The sequence below is a fragment of the Geospiza fortis genome, unplaced genomic scaffold (assembly GCF_000277835.1).
Source record: "Geospiza fortis unplaced genomic scaffold, GeoFor_1.0 scaffold10, whole genome shotgun sequence".
In the NCBI taxonomy this organism is placed as follows: Eukaryota; Metazoa; Chordata; class Aves; order Passeriformes; family Thraupidae; genus Geospiza; species Geospiza fortis.
The window spans coordinates 1365788-1383297 of record NW_005054326.1 but is presented as its reverse complement, the minus strand read 5'-3'; the positions used below and the strand labels follow the sequence as shown (position 1 = coordinate 1383297).

Below are 17510 nucleotides of genomic sequence, written 5' to 3'. Positions count from 1 at the left end.
CTTTGTATTTTAATGGCATCACAGAATCATTAAGGTTGGAAAAGACATCCAAGATCATCAAGTTCCAGCCTTGGACTGAACACCACCCTGCCAATCACCATGTATTTTGTTGTCCAGTTTGGAAATCTTTGCAAATCCTTGTGTATTTGTAGGAATAGGAATATTAAAATGTGTGTTTGCAAGGTCAGAGGCAGCAGCCTTTAAAGCACAACTTTCCAGAAGGCAGAACTTTTTGTTTTGAACTTTCTGTAGAGGGTATCTCTGCAGCACAGGAGAAGCAGTGATGCCCCTGGTACTTCCAAGTAGACCCTGGACTTCACCTGTGATGAAAGAAATCTCATTTGGGACAGTAGGAAAATATAGATCCTACTTTTGATAAACTTTCTGTAGCATGAGTTGGAAAGTTCACTTCAGTATTTACCCTAAAAAATCTGAATCTGGGCTGAATTGATTACAGTTCATGCTAATATTAAGCAGGAAGATGTGATAAGTCTAATAAATGCCCATAGCAGCAGGTGGCAGCTCAATTTCTCCTCCTCCCCAGACTGCAGTAGTTCATCAAGTTATTCTTGCTGATGTGTGAGGCTGTGATAGGGTAGAGAGGGCAATGAAGTTGTTCAGTCAGATCCTTCCCCTTGTTTTTAGTCCCTGTATCACCCTATAAGGAACCTGTGGCAGAAATACCGCCTTCTGTTCCTCACCCTCCTTAATCCTCCTCCAGATCCCTGATTTCTAAAGGAAGGTGTAACTTACTTGTTTCATCATCCATGGGTGGAAATGCTGCTCTCTCTGTCCCCTTTCCCTCTTCTCTTGGCTTGAGACAGAATTTTAATGGAGTATGTTTTTCCATGGATAATCCAGGGCACTAGTAATCCACGAGTACTCAAGAAAAATTGTCTTGCCTGTTTATAACTGTTCAACTCTCCTTGTTGTTTTAATCAGGCAAAAAATCTTCTTCAAATGTTCATCTTTGCTGAATATGCAGCATCACACCCCCAAATGTCTCTGACAGGAGTAGCAGAAGTAAAAATATAAATGCTGTAGGAGAAGTTTATTAAGAATATTCTGCCTGAATACACTTGTTATTTCTTATCAAACACTGGAGACAGAATGAAATAGACTGTTTTGCCACTCTGTGGGTGAGGTCTGAGGAGAACATATCAGTATGGATATGACACAATTTCACTTTCCTTGAGCTGATTATGTTATAGTTTCTTTTCTACTGACAAATTTCATTATCAGATTAAGGTAATAATAGCATATTTTATCTTGCTGGCTGTGATCCAAAGTCTTGGTTTAGAGCAGAGTTAAATTTAGAGAAATTCAGTTGAATCTATATTTTTCTCCATATTAGCTATTTCTAACAGTCTGGTAAGATTTTCTGTTTGGTGACTAAGTGTCTCTTGCTGTTATAATGACAGTCATATGCTTGCTTATATTTCTGTGTCATCCCAACAGTGATAACAAAATGCTAGATAAAAGTTACAAAAACCTTGCCTTAAGAATATTGCCCAGTAAACCAAAGTATTTTTAGAACTTTTGGTTAGAAGCTGTGGCTTCCCCATCCCTGGGAATGTCCAAGGCCATATTGGATGGGGCTTGGAGCAACCTGGTCTGGTGGAAAGTGCCCCTGCCCATGCTGGGGGGTGAAATTGGGTGATCTTTAAGGTCCCTTCCAATCCAAGCCATTCCATGACTCTGTGAATTGAAATCAGGGATGAAAGACATTGAATGGGAAAAGTTAGCTGTCTTCTTTACATATATGGCCCAATCATAAATTTATAAGCCATCTGCTTAATCTATCCTATCTTAAATAAGCTTTGAATAAATTTGGTATAAAACTAAGAAAAGGGTGAGTAACAAAAATAAGCATGGATAGCAATAAATGCTGTGTTGGCCAAATGGCTGTCAGCTGAATGTTGTGTGGCAGTGTGCTGTAGTAGATTTATAGGCAGCTTTCCATTTTAATAATTCAGTATTTACTATTTCCTGAGGCACAGCAAATATTTCTTTGTGACCCTGGCTACCATGAAATGCATCATTGTACCAATACACGTCACTGTGGTGCATTTCAGATCTTTTTTGAAAACAGTTTGGTGCCTCCTAGAGAGCCTTCAGCCAGGGCAGCTGGGAAGGGGAAAAGAGCTGGAAGGGAACTGCTGGCTCAGAGAAATTCTGTCTGGGAAAGCTTTTCAATTGTTTTAAGCTGTGTTCAAATGTTTTTCTTCCAACAGACTTTGGGAACTATCACTGCAGTGCCCATTAAGGTTCCTCAGGTCAGCTCCTTGCAGAGGTTGGCAGGACAAGGACCAGCAGTGCTACCTCAGGTACAAAATACACTTTCAAAGAGGGGGTTGTGTCATTTTGTGCATATTCTCTTCTTCTTTGTACATATTCTCTGCTTCTGTCTAGTGTCCAGGCCTGGGTGCATCAGCCCACTGATTTTGCAGAGTTGTGTTTTTCTTCAGTCCATGAAAAAAAATAATTCTTCTGGGTGTGTACTGATGGCGCAATGAAAAGCTATAAAATGTAATGCAGATTCATTGTGGAAGAGCAAAATACATATGGTGGAATGTAAATTTATGCTTTAAAGTTGAATCACAAATCAAAGTGAAAATCTGCAATGCTGTAATTAAAAGAACTGGTCGAAGTGTTAACCTTCCTGTTCAAGATTTAACCCTATGTTCTGTTTCACTCACTTTTTTGCCTTATCTATCCCAATACAAAGTTTTGGCCCAGCTAACCCAGGTGCCAGACTGAGGAAAGATTCTCTGAGCAAGAGTGAAAGGAGAGTTGCACTCACTGTTTTTTAAAAGGTTTCAAACTGTCTTCTTTTCTGAACACCAATCACTGTTTCTATAACTATGCACTTTATTCCCCATTTCAATCCTTTTTCTCAAAATTTTTGGATGTCATTTTCAATAGGCATTTTGCTGCAGTTCTATGGTTTCCTCTTAACAGTAATGATTATTAAGTATAAATATATTTCTCCCACTGTGGCCCTCACTGCTCTGGTCCAGGAAAATTGGAAACTTCTGATGGAAATATAAAAATTCCAGGAAGCAAGGCCATGTGATGCCACACAGGTGTTATGGTAAAAACATCTTCTTCCTTGTAGTGTTGTGAAAACAAGCACCTAAGAAAAAATTATTTTGGAAATTAAGAGGTGTATATTATCTTCCAGTAGGAGCTGGAAATAATGCAGAATTAAACCCAGTCACAGTCCATGTCTTCAGCTTTTATTCATCAGACTTGGTCACTGACCAGGCTGGCCACTAACCTCCTTTTGTCCCCATGGGTGACAGGCAAGGCCCCATACCTTGCTCTGAGTTACTGGCACAATCCTGCCATTCTAGGACTGACTTTTGGAGATGCAAATTCCCATCTCCTAAGCATACCAACAAGTTGAGTCCAGCTGAGTTTGGCACCTGCTCAAACCATTACTTTGTTTGCCCATGTAACAGCAAATTACTGGGACAGCAGAACCATATTCGTCCCTCCTCTAGCAAGAATTTGGAATATTTCACAGGGAATGAAAGCAGTGTCCAGACTCAGATGTTATCTGTGGCTCAATCTTGTTCTGGAAGGGATGGAACCTTCCTCAATGTCCATCTCTGCCAAGTCTAGTTGTGACAGTGAAGTTGTGACAAGTCTAGTTGTGACAATGAAACCAGAGCAGCAAAGGCTTCTGTGCTCCAGCAGCTGTGTTCCATTTACTCAAGCAGTGAGTCCAGGTGTAGCTGTGCAGTGGCAGGTACAGTTGCATTCATTTAATCTTTTTTGGCTGCATGTGCTGCTTCTCTGCAGGTATGTGGAGCAGTGAAAGGCCTGGGTGGAGCCTTTTTGGGATTCCTGCCATTTTAGGAGCCTACTTACATGTGAATCTTCATCTGGAAGTGCCTTTCCTCTAAGCTGGACAGATTATACTTCTGTCTCAGGTGCATGTAGATAACTGGGAAAAATCCAAGTCAGTATCTGCATTCCTGGCAGCACACCAACTGCTCCCTGTCATTTCTCCTTTTGACCAGTCTCATTATTTCTTTGGGATTCAGATTCCCTTCAGATTTACAGGTAGGCATAAATATTACCATGCTGGCTGGACAGAAAGAGAGGACTCATCCATTTTGAGGCCTCATCACGTCTAAAGGAGTTTGATATATTTAACACTTTAGTGCTCCTCATCTTGACAGCCTCTTTTGATTTACCCCTATGCAAAAAAAAACATACCGCACAAGTAAAATGAGGCATTTAACAAGAGTTACATAAAATAGTAACAGCTTCCCTCATTTTCCACATTAGTACAGATACTTGTCATTTGTTTTGTTCATTTAAATGGGTTTATGATATGACCCCCTGGAAGCTTTTCCATCTGGGAAATGAAGTTTCAAAATCTGCACATTCACAAATGGCAGCAAAATCACATCACTCAGAACTGCTAATTAAGTGGTGAGCAAACAAACATTACTTACAAGTTCTTTCCACAATACAAACAATATTTTAGGCATTAATTATTTGCCAAAACAAGCTTCTTTGACAGACATTTGTGTTGTTTTTTGGGTTTTTTTGGTTTGGTTTGTTGGTTAGTTTTTTCCTAAATATGAAGGTATTTTTGCTTTCATCAAATAAGTGAGCTGTGATGTTTGAGAAGCTAATTCCAGATAGCCTTTCTCTTCTTACTTTGGTCTTTGAGGTCTCCAGCTGAGTAAGATGCTTTGAAACTGCAGACTCTCCACTGCACTCTAAGAAGAAAATCCTAGAGGTCCTCTACTTAAACACTGTGGTACTCTGGAGCTATTCCTCTTCCTTATGGCACCATCTGCTCTAAGGAGGGGGTGGCATTCTGTCAGGTTGAGTTCCTATATCCAGCTGCAGAGCAAATATTCTGTTTATTTTGAACTGGTTTACAGACAAATCCAAGTTGCACTGTAGCCACCTAGAGGTACATGTGAAATGTGATTTGCTGTACTTCAACAGGAAGATTTTAAATGAAAAGGTAAAAATATTAAAATAAATCCCGTTTTATTGTCAGTAATTTGGGCCTAGTGCAATCCTCATTCAAATTAATGGAGGGAGAGACTGTGACATTTTGAATGGCAGTTAAATCAGATTACAATGCTATTTCCCTGACCTATCTTTCCAGTGCTGGTTGAAGGCACAGTTTGGGATGGCTTTGCTCATCACACTGCTGCTTAGAGCAGAGCAGTGTCTGCATTGGAGGGATCACACAGGTTAGTGGTGAAAGCAAACAGGTACTCACAGGGCCTCAGGTGAAATATGTATGTTTCAGTCAACTCTGCCAAGTTCTGCTGTCAGACACTGCTTAGTTTATATCTTCTGCAGTGACTTTTTTGCTTAGGTTGGAAATGGATGTGTGTGTTCTATTCCTATCTGATGGGGCAGTTATCTTCTATTGAGCAGTTTTCTTCATCTCTTCCAAAACCCATCCTCCCTTTGGGGAGATCTCTTCTGTTAATGGACCATTGAGTCCCACTGCATGACTGATAAAATTACATCATCCCATTGGGAGATGCTCCGCCCAGGGGAGGATTCCTACCTGGATAGAATCTGGGTTTTGGAAGACCACAGCAGCCTTTTCCACTGGATTCCCAGAGGAGCAGCTCTTTCCCACTGGATTCTAAGGAAGACCAGGCCCACCTAGACCACCACTGTACCTTCAGAGGAAAACTCCACCCTTCTACAGGATCCCTGCTCCAACAGAACCACACCTGGCACTGCAGGAGGGCTGCAGCCACCATTTAATGGGACTTCTACCAACAGGGTGTCAGGTCGTATTCTGACTCTGTCAGTGTTGTTTTGTATTACTGCATTATTTATTTTATTTTTATTTTCTTTTCTTTCCTAATAAAGTACTGTTATTCATGCTCCCAAATCTTTGCTGAGAGCCCCCTTAATTTCAAAATTATAACAATTTGGTGGGAGAATTTTACATTTTCTATTTCAGGGGAGGCTCCTGCCTTCCTTAGCAGACACCTGTCTTTTCAAACCAAGACACTTTAACATGTGTAATTCAGTAGGGTCTGAATGTGGTCACTTGTCTGCCCTGAGACAAGCTCTGTTATCTTGGTGTGTGTTTATTCTTCAATGGGTGCCATGTGAGCCCAGCCAGTCTCCACGTGTTAAAAACACTGTCCCATTTTCAAATTTCATGTCATAATTCTCATGAGCACATTTCTACTGGTAGCTGCTGCTTCTCTTCACATGTGTACCAAACCTAGGTACTGCTCCTGGCTTCCTTAGTAGTAGGGCTTCTGGAAGATTTCTTGGAAGGAAAACAACTTCTAGAGACACAAAAAAGTTTTGGGCTGCTACTGTGTACTACAGAAGAAATAGGTTGGTCTGTGGCAAAGTTGGTCTACTGCTCCCAGTGCTGGGATGGCCCCTCTGGCAGCCGCCTCCCTACACCTCAAAAGAAAAAAGAGGAATTGTACACGCTTTTTCTTTCTTAAATATGTCATCACAGAGGCATTACTAACTACATCAATTGGCTTAGCAGCACGTCTGTTTTCAGAGCCAGCCTGCAATTGGTTTTATCAGGCATGCAGCTTCTAGCAGCTTCCCACAGAAAAATCACTTCTGTGGCTGGCTTCTTCCCTCCTCCAAAAAACCCAAGCCATGTAAGACCAACCCAGTGTTCAAAACATTGATAACATTTTTAATAAAGAGCTCCCACCTGACTGCCTTATGCCAACATCCACAAAAAGCAGAGCTGGCAGATTCCCACTCAAACATCCTTCTCAGCAAAACATCCATTTCTCAGCAAAACATCCATTAGTATCAAGCAAAGATGAAGGAGAAGAAAACTAAATTAGATTGTTTTGCCTTCTTATAAACTGCCCAGGACTTCTATTAGCTGCATATCACCTCCTTTACACTTAAGTTAGCAGTCCATGACTAACAACTGAAATACCAAATCATGGCAGATACACAGCACCTGGGAGATGCCTGATTGAGTGTGTGCAATTTGAACACGTGAAAATACTGCTGAGTGGCTCCTAGGTGGTGGTGTGTGTAAACTGAGAGACCAGGGTTTGTTTTGAGGGGCTTGTTGCAGTTCTGCCCTTGCTGAGTTCTGCTCAATTTTGTTTTGATCAAATTAATGTTTCTTCCCTGGTTTGCTCCATCCAGTGTAGCAGGATTGAAAATGTGGGCTGGAGCTGCTCCTTGGGTTTTGCCCTGCATTTCACAATATCTTTCTGTAGGTTCACAGGCTAATATTCCAGGGATATGCTAAAGAGAAGCCTAAGTTGTATGTGAACATGGGATTCACTTATTCTGGGTCACCTTGCCTGGGCTTTCTACAATGAAGAGTAACTTCCTTTTTATGTAGCCCCATGAAGGGGAAGGAAGAAAAGAAAGAACTCTTCCCTGTGGGGAGAAAATAAACTATGTCTATTTTGACAGTGGTCCTAGACCAGGCTGAAGATAAGAGGAGCTTATTGGGAAAGGAACTAAAATGAACTCAAGTATTTGAGTGAGTGGGACAACCTGGATTTTAGGGATTGTCATTGCTGTAAATTCAAGGAGAAAATTTTTTTTGCCTAATTTTTACTGATCAAAAAGAAGAGGGAGGGAGTCGGTCCTCAGCTGGCATAAATAGACACAGCTTTATTGAAGTCTGTGTACATCTGTTCATTCTGGTGAAGGATATGATTACCCCATATTGCACTCATTTTATCAGCCATTGCTAATGTTTTCTGTGTAATCCTCTAAAGTTTTCAAGAATGAAAGCTCTGGCTGCTGCTCCCAGCACTTTGCCTCTGTGACATATGAATTGTGCCAAATCCATTTTAAGTTTTTGTTTTCAAGCTCTGAGTACAAGGGTGAAGTGAAAATAAAGTGTGAATAATGGTCTTTCTCTCAAAGGCAATGTGATATTGTGTTGAGCTGAAAAACTTACTTTCATACAGATGGGCCCTGCTAGTATGAAGGGCTGATGGATGCTGAGCATGATCCAGCTGATATCTGATACAGGGGGAGGGGAGGGCTCTTCAGTGTTGCTGACAAAGCTAGAACAAGATCCAGGGACTGGAAGCTGAAGTTAGGCAAATTCAACCTTGCTATAAAATGCCAGGCAAAAGCAGAAAAAAAAATTAACAATTTACTGGAGGTCATCATTAAGAAGTCTTTAGTATTTTCTTTTAAAATCAGTCTTCAGTTTCTGGGAGAAATTATATGGCCAGCCTGTGAATTGGAGGATCACAGTGATCCCTTTTGGGTTTGTAATTGAAGTACTCCATGTTAACTTCCCTTTTTTCCTAGGCTTGAGGGAGAACACATTTACCAGAAATGCCCTTAACAATTCTCATAGCACCTGCAGATCTTCACAGATGTAACTGCTCTAATTAAATCCTGTCCTTTAGGACTACATAGGATTGCCCACAGAGATTGGAGGAACTGTGTGACTTTCCTCCCTTCTCCTTTTCCCCCATACCTGTATAGGTTGGATCTTGAGTGCTTCTTTTGTAAGAGATTTTCTTTCTTACCTTATTTTTCTTTACTACAGCAGGTGAGTGGCTCACCTGTTGGGATTGTCTTGGTTTACAAGACAGGTGTCTGCTAGGGAAGGCAGAAAAAGCCTCCTTTGGAATGGAGAATGTAAACCCCCTCCCTCTGGATTATCAAAATCGTGAAATCAAGGGGCTCTCAGGCAAAGATATGGGAATAGGAATAACAGGTCTTTACTAGTATGTATAATAAGACAAACAAACAGCAACAACATTGGCTCTAACAACAAACAGAACCCGAACCCAGTCCCAGCCTTTTGAGCTTCATATAGGGACATCTGGATGGAGCTTAATAATATGAGATATACAACAAGTCATGTTAGTCACAGGAGCTGATTCTTTCCTGATCTGAAACTCTTTAAAATATGTTAAATTAGAAGTTGTTGAACAAAAGAGCACTCTGAACATCTCACAGGATTGGGCACTCTCTTATTTCCCTGTCTGAAAAGCAGACAGCTGCCACCTAGTGAGTGCTCAGATTTGAGAATATCTCCTTGAAAAGTGTGCTCGCCTGCAGCTATCTGAGAAGCACTAGTCTGAACATTGCCACAGGAAATGAAATGTTTCTGTTAGTGTGGGTATGGAGGAAACTCAAGAACAACATGGATTTAGGAAATCATTATATTCAAGAAGCAGCTCTCTCTTCTGCATTTTGAGCCCTGGTAGTATCACATTCTGTTTTGACAGCTGTCACAAGTTAAATGAAAGATACTTGGGGAAAGAAGGGTTGAGCCTACAGGAGAATTGTTACTTGCAGCACTTGCCAAGAGTTGAAGTGTTCTTTTGGTAACATACACTCTTTCTCTTTTCTTCTCTTTTGCTCAAGTTTGGTGCCTTTTTTTCTGTAACTCCTGTGACAGGGACTGGTGTTATCCAACCTGTGCTACTTTCAGTAGAAAATTACTTTTTGGTACTGTGTGTGTGCAGTGCCTGTCCTGCCCTAGTTTTATTCCACCTCTTCTTCAGTGATTGCCAGCTTCCAAACTTTTGCTAGTGCCACTGTCCTCCTTTCATCTCCCAAATTTAAGCAACAGTTTTGCCACGAGGGAAAGGAATTTATGTTACCCTTTCCTTCTTATTTTTTCTCTTCCTAGCTGATACCATTTATCTCCACAAATAACTGTAGCAGTTTGGGATTTTAGGTGACACTCTGCCAAAGGTATTTAATGTAGCTGTTTATTAAATGTTTACACTTATTGTTTATATTCTGAGGAGAACATTCATAGGTGTTGGAGCACAAGGGGCTTCTACATTTGCTTTCTGTTTTGGATTCACACTTGCAGGTCCTTGAAATAAATGTATTTTCACTTTAAATAATTCTAAATGCAACTCAGGAGTACCTGAAACTTTTGTTTCTCTAGTCAACCCTTTTTATTGTTCTGTAATTGCAATAAAATATGGTCTCCCAAGGTTAGGTAAACTTGGCAGGGAGTTTTCAGAGGCTTAGTCCATGAAAACAGCTATCCCTCTTGTGTATCACATGATGGCAGAAAGTGCCCAGCATATGCTCTGTGATGTACCCGTTTGGTACATCCTATCAGATAATTTCAGTGTGCTTTTATAGAGAATTTATAAAGAATTTAGTATTTTGGAAAATTAAGTTTGCAAACTTAATTTTGGAAAATTAAGTTTACAAACTTAATGCTAAATTCTTTATAAAGAATTTATAAAAAATTAGTATTTTGGAAAATTAAGTTTCCAAACTTAATAAGCACTTTATAAAGAATTTAGTATTTTGGAAAATTAAGTTTGTTTAAATATCTGTGCAGGAAGAGCTTATTTTACAGCACAGTAAGATGTGTTCATCCATAACTTGCAGGATGTGTATTATGGGTGTGTAGGATTCACTGAGGTAGTACATCATGCAGTAGAAAAGATAATTATATAGCTGTATTATATAGCTATAATTATATATTAAAAGATATTATATAGCTATATTATAATGCTTATATGTAGACATTTAGTTTTAATTAGACTTTTGATTAAGTATAGAAGTGCAATTAAGAGTGACAGATACAGTAGATCCTGGTAGACTACGTGACAGTTTTTGGCTAGAGAAACTCTTGAACTGATGGGTTTAGACCAGTGCTTTGTGCACTACTTTTGAAAATAAGACCATTAACTAATCATGGATATGAAGCTAAGTACAGAGTCCTCCCTAAAACTACTTGACCAAGGTATTTGTCTAGTATCTTAACTAAGCCAGTCAGATAATCATTACATAAAGAAAATGAGCAAAGAACCCTTCAGGTCCTGTCAGGGTGTTTTGACTGTGGTTGTTGGAGTTCTGTGTACTTTTCCATCATTTCACAGCAGGTCTCTGCAGCTTTCCAGTGTCACCCCGAAGCTGTAAGCTGAGCACAGTGGCTTCCTGGCTCTGCATGAGTCTGCAGGACCTTGGGCAAACCTCCTGTTTACCTTTCCATCTACCATGGCTGCTGGCAATGTGACTGTCCCACGCAGGACTGTGCCTCTGGTACTACTTTTGCACTGCTCAGGGGTGCAGGGCTCTGTTGTGGTCTGCAGTGGTGCTGGACACAGCCTTCCCTGAGAGCATCTTGTGCCAAGGGCTGGGAGCCAGGGGAGCACCAGCACACACAGACACACAGAGCAGCTCAGCAGTGAAGGCACAGGAGGGTCCAGGCATGCAGTTCCAATGTGCTTTATTTCAGGCAATGCTGAAGAGGTCCAGGAGCCAATGACAAAGACGAAGGAGAGTCCAGGGTATAAATACTGGGAAAAAGGGGCTGGAGAAGCGCATCATCCAATGAACTGAGGGCTCAGGGGTAGTACATAGGGATAGGGAATGCCAGGGTGGATAGGTGGGGTTACACAAACCAATGGGAAAGCAGGGAAGGGAGAACTCACCAGAGCATGAACATACAAGGGTAAAAGGGGGAGGGAAGGCCAATGGGCCAATGGGGAGGACAGAACTGGGACAAATTAACATAGTGCTGCAGAGCACTATGGGGGAGGCTTCTTTCCTCACCCTGAGCTGTGAGAAATGTCTGGAGCCTAAGATGCATCTCTCCAGGGCATTATTGTTGTGATGCCTTTCCCCAGTACGCTTGTGGGTGTCCACCGGGGTTCTGTTGGTATTTAGGGGACAGATTACTGAGACCCAGAGAGCTGGCAACGTGTGTGTTGTTGCCCTTAATATTTGCTGTAGGGACAGAAGGGTATGGTTCCTTCTTGACACAATAGAGGATGATGGTCAGCCTTGAGAGATGGTTTTCTGCACACCAGTAAATCCCTGCATTTTTAAAAAATTGTTTACTTAGGCTGAAGATTGAAGTTGGCACCATTTGAAGGGCTCCTGTAGACTCCAGCCTGGTGACACAGGCAGCTGTTTCCCGTGTTTGTCTGTTAGAACTTGTCATTTTGTTTCACAGTATGGAAGGTGCAAGAAGTGACAGGACTAAATAAGCACGGAGGGAACTGACTGTGTTATCAGCTGTGTTAACGAATAAGCTGGGAGTGAAGTTAACTCCATGTGAAGCATTTTAAATTATTTATTTTCAGTCCTTGAGCTGTACTTAACATGTTGTTAAGGCAGAGCCATGTTGACTGGGTAACGTTAATTACACCACTGGAAACACATCACATTAGCTGAAAACAATTGATTGCTGCTATCATTCATGGCTCTGGGTAGAGCTCCAGCTGTTGCAAAGCAGGGCAAAGTGTCCTCTTCCATTCCTGGAAGTTCCTCCTGCATCCACCCACAGCTGCAAGTTAGCTCTTTAATTACTGCAACAAAATATGATGTTTGGTGGTTGTGGGTTTCTTGTATCCCTCTCTCTTTTTATTTTTTTTTTGTGAGTTAAGTGATTGTGTGACTGATCTCTTCTCCATTTGACATGGCATGTCTTAAACATATGAGGTTGTTCATTGACCAATCCACCAGTATAAAAGCATATACTTTACTGTCCCTGTAAATGCTTTCTCACAACTCCCTTAAAGATACAGCTCCCTCTCCTTAATTCATAGCTAAAGTGTTGTGTCCTTCAGAACAGGAAATTTTTGCACCTGGGTTTTCCATTCTTTGCAAAGGTTTTGGCTTACACATGGGCAGCAAACAGAGGAGCTGTGCTGCAGGTATGAGCAGAGAGAACTGGATTTGACTTGGCTAGCATTTGTATGGATGTGTGCTGATCAAAATAAGGATTTGACTTTCTTCTCACTTATTTAGCATTGTGGTGAGCTGAGAACTTCAAAATGACCCAGTTGAGAAGAGCTGGGAATATATCTATAAGTGGTGGCTCCTCGGAGTTGCTACCATCTGTTTTTCTAGATGCTCCTGGTCCATGGTGAATGCAATTAGAGATGCTACTGGCAGAACACATGGTGTGCAGTGTTTGTTCACTGATAACACCTGTCTCTCTGTTTGCAGGTTAGGCCAAAGACCCTGATTCCAGACAGCCTCCCAATCTCCCCGTGCAGAGACCAACCTTCCAAGCAGCCTCCCACCTTCCAGAAGGCAACCATAGTGAGCATCAAAAACCCCAGCCCTGCCCTCCCCACCGCCAACAACACCGTCAGCCATGGACAGACGCACAGCAGCCCGTCCCAAAGTGTCACTGAGCCTGCAGCCCTGTCGTCCCCTCTGAGTGGTGCTGGGGTGGCCTATGCCATCATCTCCACGTCCCCCAGCAATGCAGCTCCCATCAGCACCAGCGCCGCTGTCTCGGTGGTCAACGACAGCATCAAAGTGCAGCCGCTCCTCATCAGTGCCGACAGCAAGGTGAGTTCCCAGGCAGCAAACACAGCAGCTGTGCTGCAGCTGTGAGCAAATATTGCCCTGGGAGTGTTGTCAGTGGTTCTTCTCAAAGAAAATAATCAGAAAGCAACGGGGGAATTCTTACATGGACACATAGAAGCTAGCAGACTTTTATCTGTGTACAAGCTGTTTTTTACTGAGAACAAAATACATCATTATGTAGACTGATATTAACAGGACTTTCTGTTAATATGAATTTCTCTTTCCTTAAGCCAATCCTCACTAATGAAATCCCTGAATTCTGTACAGGCTCACATTTCCTATGGACTCCCTCTTCAGTGACACAGTGATACTCGGTTTGTTGACTGACCCTGGGAGTACAAAAAATAATCAGAGATTCCCTTCTGCTCTTTCAGGGGAAGACCAAATGAAATGAGAGCTCAGGGTTTCAGAACTCACAGGAGATGAATCAGTAAAAAGAAAAAAATCAAGCTATGAATTACTTCTTTCATCTTTGTACTGCTTTTCAACATTGGAATGCAAGAACTTCACCACTCTTATACCAGATACAGATTCCGTACAGGCTGCTAATGTACCAGGCAGACATTCACTGTAATTTACTACTGAGATCCTGCTACTTTTTGGTCTTGTTGGCAGCACAAGTTCTCATACAGTGCTAAAAAATATATAGGATGTAGGATGGCTTTTGAGGTAAATAAAAGCAGACATCTCTTCCCCATTTCTTTGATATAAATTATTTTCCTCTTATTAAAAATGGCTGCTGGCTCACAAATCCATCCATTTTTGTGCTCTTGAATCTTCTAGAGTGACTGAGCTGAGATAATGTATCTAACATTTAAATAACATTGATTGAAAATTAGCAAGGAAGTAGATGGAAAAGGCCTAGTTTTCAAATCTAATAATCTTTATCTAGAAGGTGATAGTCCTTGGGAAGTCCTTTTGAAGCTTCCACAGTCCTTTTGATTATAGGTATGAATTCATATGTGTAGCTCTGTGGGCAGAAATTCATTCCTTTTAATTTATAGCTTCTAGATAATGTGACCTACATCATATAAATCAAATTCAAATATAATTCAAATATAAGCAGCTGGATATACTACCATAAATGTGTGAATGAAATCTGTGTCGTAATTCCTATAGGTTCTAAACAAGACCTAAAGTTAGTTTAAATTAAATTTAATTTTATTTAATTTATGGAAAACTGGACATCCACTGCTTATAACAAGTAAAGGCTGAGGACTGAAGTCTGATCTCAGTTCCATGAGGAATACCTTCTTTCCCATCCCCATTTATTTACTCTGAAAAAACACTGGTATGACTGAGATCAAACTGGGTTTGAAAGCTTAGTAATCCCATCTCTTCTACTTGTACACAAAATAAAATCAAAGGAAAGACCTTAAGATCACTATCACAAGTGCTAAAGCATGGCTTCTCTTCCACTTTCACAAGTCCTCCAAATAGAAAGTGTCCTAATTTTCAGAGGCACTGATCAAGTGACTTAGGCTGCAGCAGGTTTGTAATGCACCAGTAAGAATTAATTTTTAGAAACTTAAGTATGGATTTAGAACCTTAACCTAGGTATCCTGTTGTTTTATGCTTTTGACTTGTGACTTCCATTTCTTTCTTGTAGGCTATCAAGTAACCCTTCAAAGTGGACTCAAAGGTTTCAGGCAGAAAAATCCAGTTCCATATAGTGAATTCTCTTATTTGTACATTGTCTTTTAGGTTATCATTATTCAACCTCAAGTCCAAACCCAGACAGAAAGTAAACTGGAGACAAAGAAATCTCCTGAAGAGTCAGCTCAGGGACTGCCTGCTACCAAAAAGAAAAAGGAGGAAAATCCAGAGGTGATTTTTTTCTTCTTTTAATTTTTAATAAATGAGCTACAATATGATTAAGTTATGGGGGCCAATCTAAACATTCTTCTTTGTGCAAATGAGATTATTTTATTTGTGCTTGTGGTTCTGCCAGCTGTTCATCTCTCCTCTCAGTCTCTGCAATCAGGGTCATTTCCCTGCCAGCGAGTGCCCTGACAAGTTTGGTTTGCACCATTCAAACCTTCCACTGTCACAAAATGTGAGACTTGGAGGTCTCATAATACCTAAAGGTCTCATAATAATCTAGGCACCCCATGGCTGTTGCTGGATTTCTTGTGAAAGGTGTATACAGCCTTAAGATATTTTCTTTTGTGTTATTAAACATAAGGCATCAGATTTAGAGGCTGTGTATGAGGTGGAATTAACATGTATTTTGTAAACTGAACTTTTAACATCTTCTTTGTAATGAATCTTGCAAATTTTAGATTGTATTAATAGTTTCCTGCATTTGCTGTGTATATGTCTTCCCATATGTATACAGATTCTAGTCTGAAGTACATTAAAATCCTTTAAATTGGGTAAGAGAGTAGAAAATGGCTAATGAGACTAAATCTCTTTTTGGAGTTATAATTTTGATTTAAACTAGAAATATAAACTGCAATTTCTTGTAGAAATAGGGTCCCTCTAACAGACATTTTGGGTTTTGACTGGGTATGTTTACATTATATTAGGTGTATTGGGTGTAATTTTAGGGCAGGTTGAGAAGTTATACAGACTGAATCTGCTTATTTTGTGGAAATGCTCAGCTCCTGTGAAATCTTAAACTTCACTTGTCTAATAAATGTATAGCACAAAAGCATCCTTGGAGCTGTAGGTTTAGGAGGATTATTACAAAATAATGTTACTTGAGGCATGTGGTCAATTTTTTTCATCATTTTAGGAGGTTAATATGGTTAAAAAAGTATTAAGGATAAATATTTTAGCCCAAAATATCACAGCTCTATGTAGAAGCTCTGCAAAACTATGCTTGGGAAACCTCCCAAGTTTAAAATCTGACCCTTATATGAATCTTCATTACCACAGAATGATGGGATTGTAGAGTTCTGCTTTGTTTAGACAGGTATTTCCAAAAACTTCTTTATTTTGTAGCACCTTATGGGCAGAAAGACCAGTAGGCCCTGCTTAGAAACAGAATGCTAGGAAGAAAAAACATCAATTTTTCTTTGCCTGTAACTTTTCCCCATGGAAGAATAATGAATAAAAGCCTTCCAGAGAGATGCAGGAGGAGGCAATTGGACTGGGCACACTTTTGATATGGGATTCAGAAATGTGAGATTTTCATTACATTGCTAACTAGAATATCTCAAGAACCTTTTTCTAACCACAGACACTGTTCCTACCCTGTTTACTGGAGCTCTCAAAAACCTTAATTTTCTGGGTAGGGTGCTGACACTGTGCCCTAAACTATGACAGTTCTTTTCATAGATTTGTGGCACAGCCATAAATAGGTAGGTCTAGAGTTAATTTCTTTTGTTCTTTGAAAGTAAACTTTAGTTGATTATCATGTATTTATGCAATTAGTGTAATTAGAACTAACATCATAATTAGTATAAATACATGTAATGACATAAATAGAACATGTAATTACAAAATGAAATGCTTTTATGAAAATCTTTGTTTTGCTTCATGAAAAGACATTCTGTGTATTTCTGAAAGCACTCATTGCTTATAAGCAGATGATTAAGTTTAAAGCAAAAACAGCATGGTATTTTTAAAAAGAAAACAGGCACTCAAGGCGCTTCTCACTTTTATTTATTTTCAAAGCTGAAAACTGAGGCAGGAACTCCAATATGGCACTGTAGAGAACTTAGTTAGGAGAGACTGGGATTTAACAAATTACACTGACAATTTGAAATGAACTAACTAGAAATAACCAGATTTACCAGTACCACGAATCCCACATGCAGTTACTGAGTGTACCAGAACAAACAGAGAAAAGCAAGGATAATTACTGTCTTTAGCTCCTGGCTTGGTCATCCTGCTGGTGAGCCCTGAAGCTGATCATGGACTGAGGAGGAGGAGAAGGCCACCCACTCATTCCCATCAGCAGGAGATGGAGAACAATGGTGATGGATCCAGTGGTGAGCCTTCTCCCACCAGGATGACTTCTGTAAAGAAATGGAATAATTACAAAAGGGAGCTGCTCCTCTGGGGAGAAAATATCCTGGACGTTATTTTTTGTGGGTTTTTTGTTCATTTTTGGGGGGGAGGTTAATCTTTTCTTTTTTTCTTGAAGAGACCTGAGTTCAACACAGAGAGAAACAGAATTCTGCCAAAACCATTTTGATCATTTAACAATTCATATTAGCAAACTATCTGGCAACACTTTCATTCTAAAATGTTTTTATCAAAAAGAAAAAATACTGCCA

At 40.3% G+C, this 17510-nt stretch overlaps 1 protein-coding gene across 4 annotated transcripts in view; it reads left to right on the top strand.

Moving 5' to 3' along the window:
• Positions 1 to 17510, top strand: part of PHF21B (PHD finger protein 21B) — a 142079-nt gene that overhangs the window by 100951 nt on the left and 23618 nt on the right. For all 4 annotated transcript variants that reach the window (XM_031057062.1, XM_005421031.2, XM_014307037.2 and 1 more), the window contains 3 exons: positions 2235 to 2327; positions 12916 to 13266; positions 14989 to 15111. In XM_031057062.1, the coding sequence (XP_030912922.1) occupies positions 2235 to 2327; positions 12916 to 13266; positions 14989 to 15111 (567 nt within the window). The remainder of the gene's footprint in view (positions 1 to 2234; positions 2328 to 12915; positions 13267 to 14988; positions 15112 to 17510) is intronic.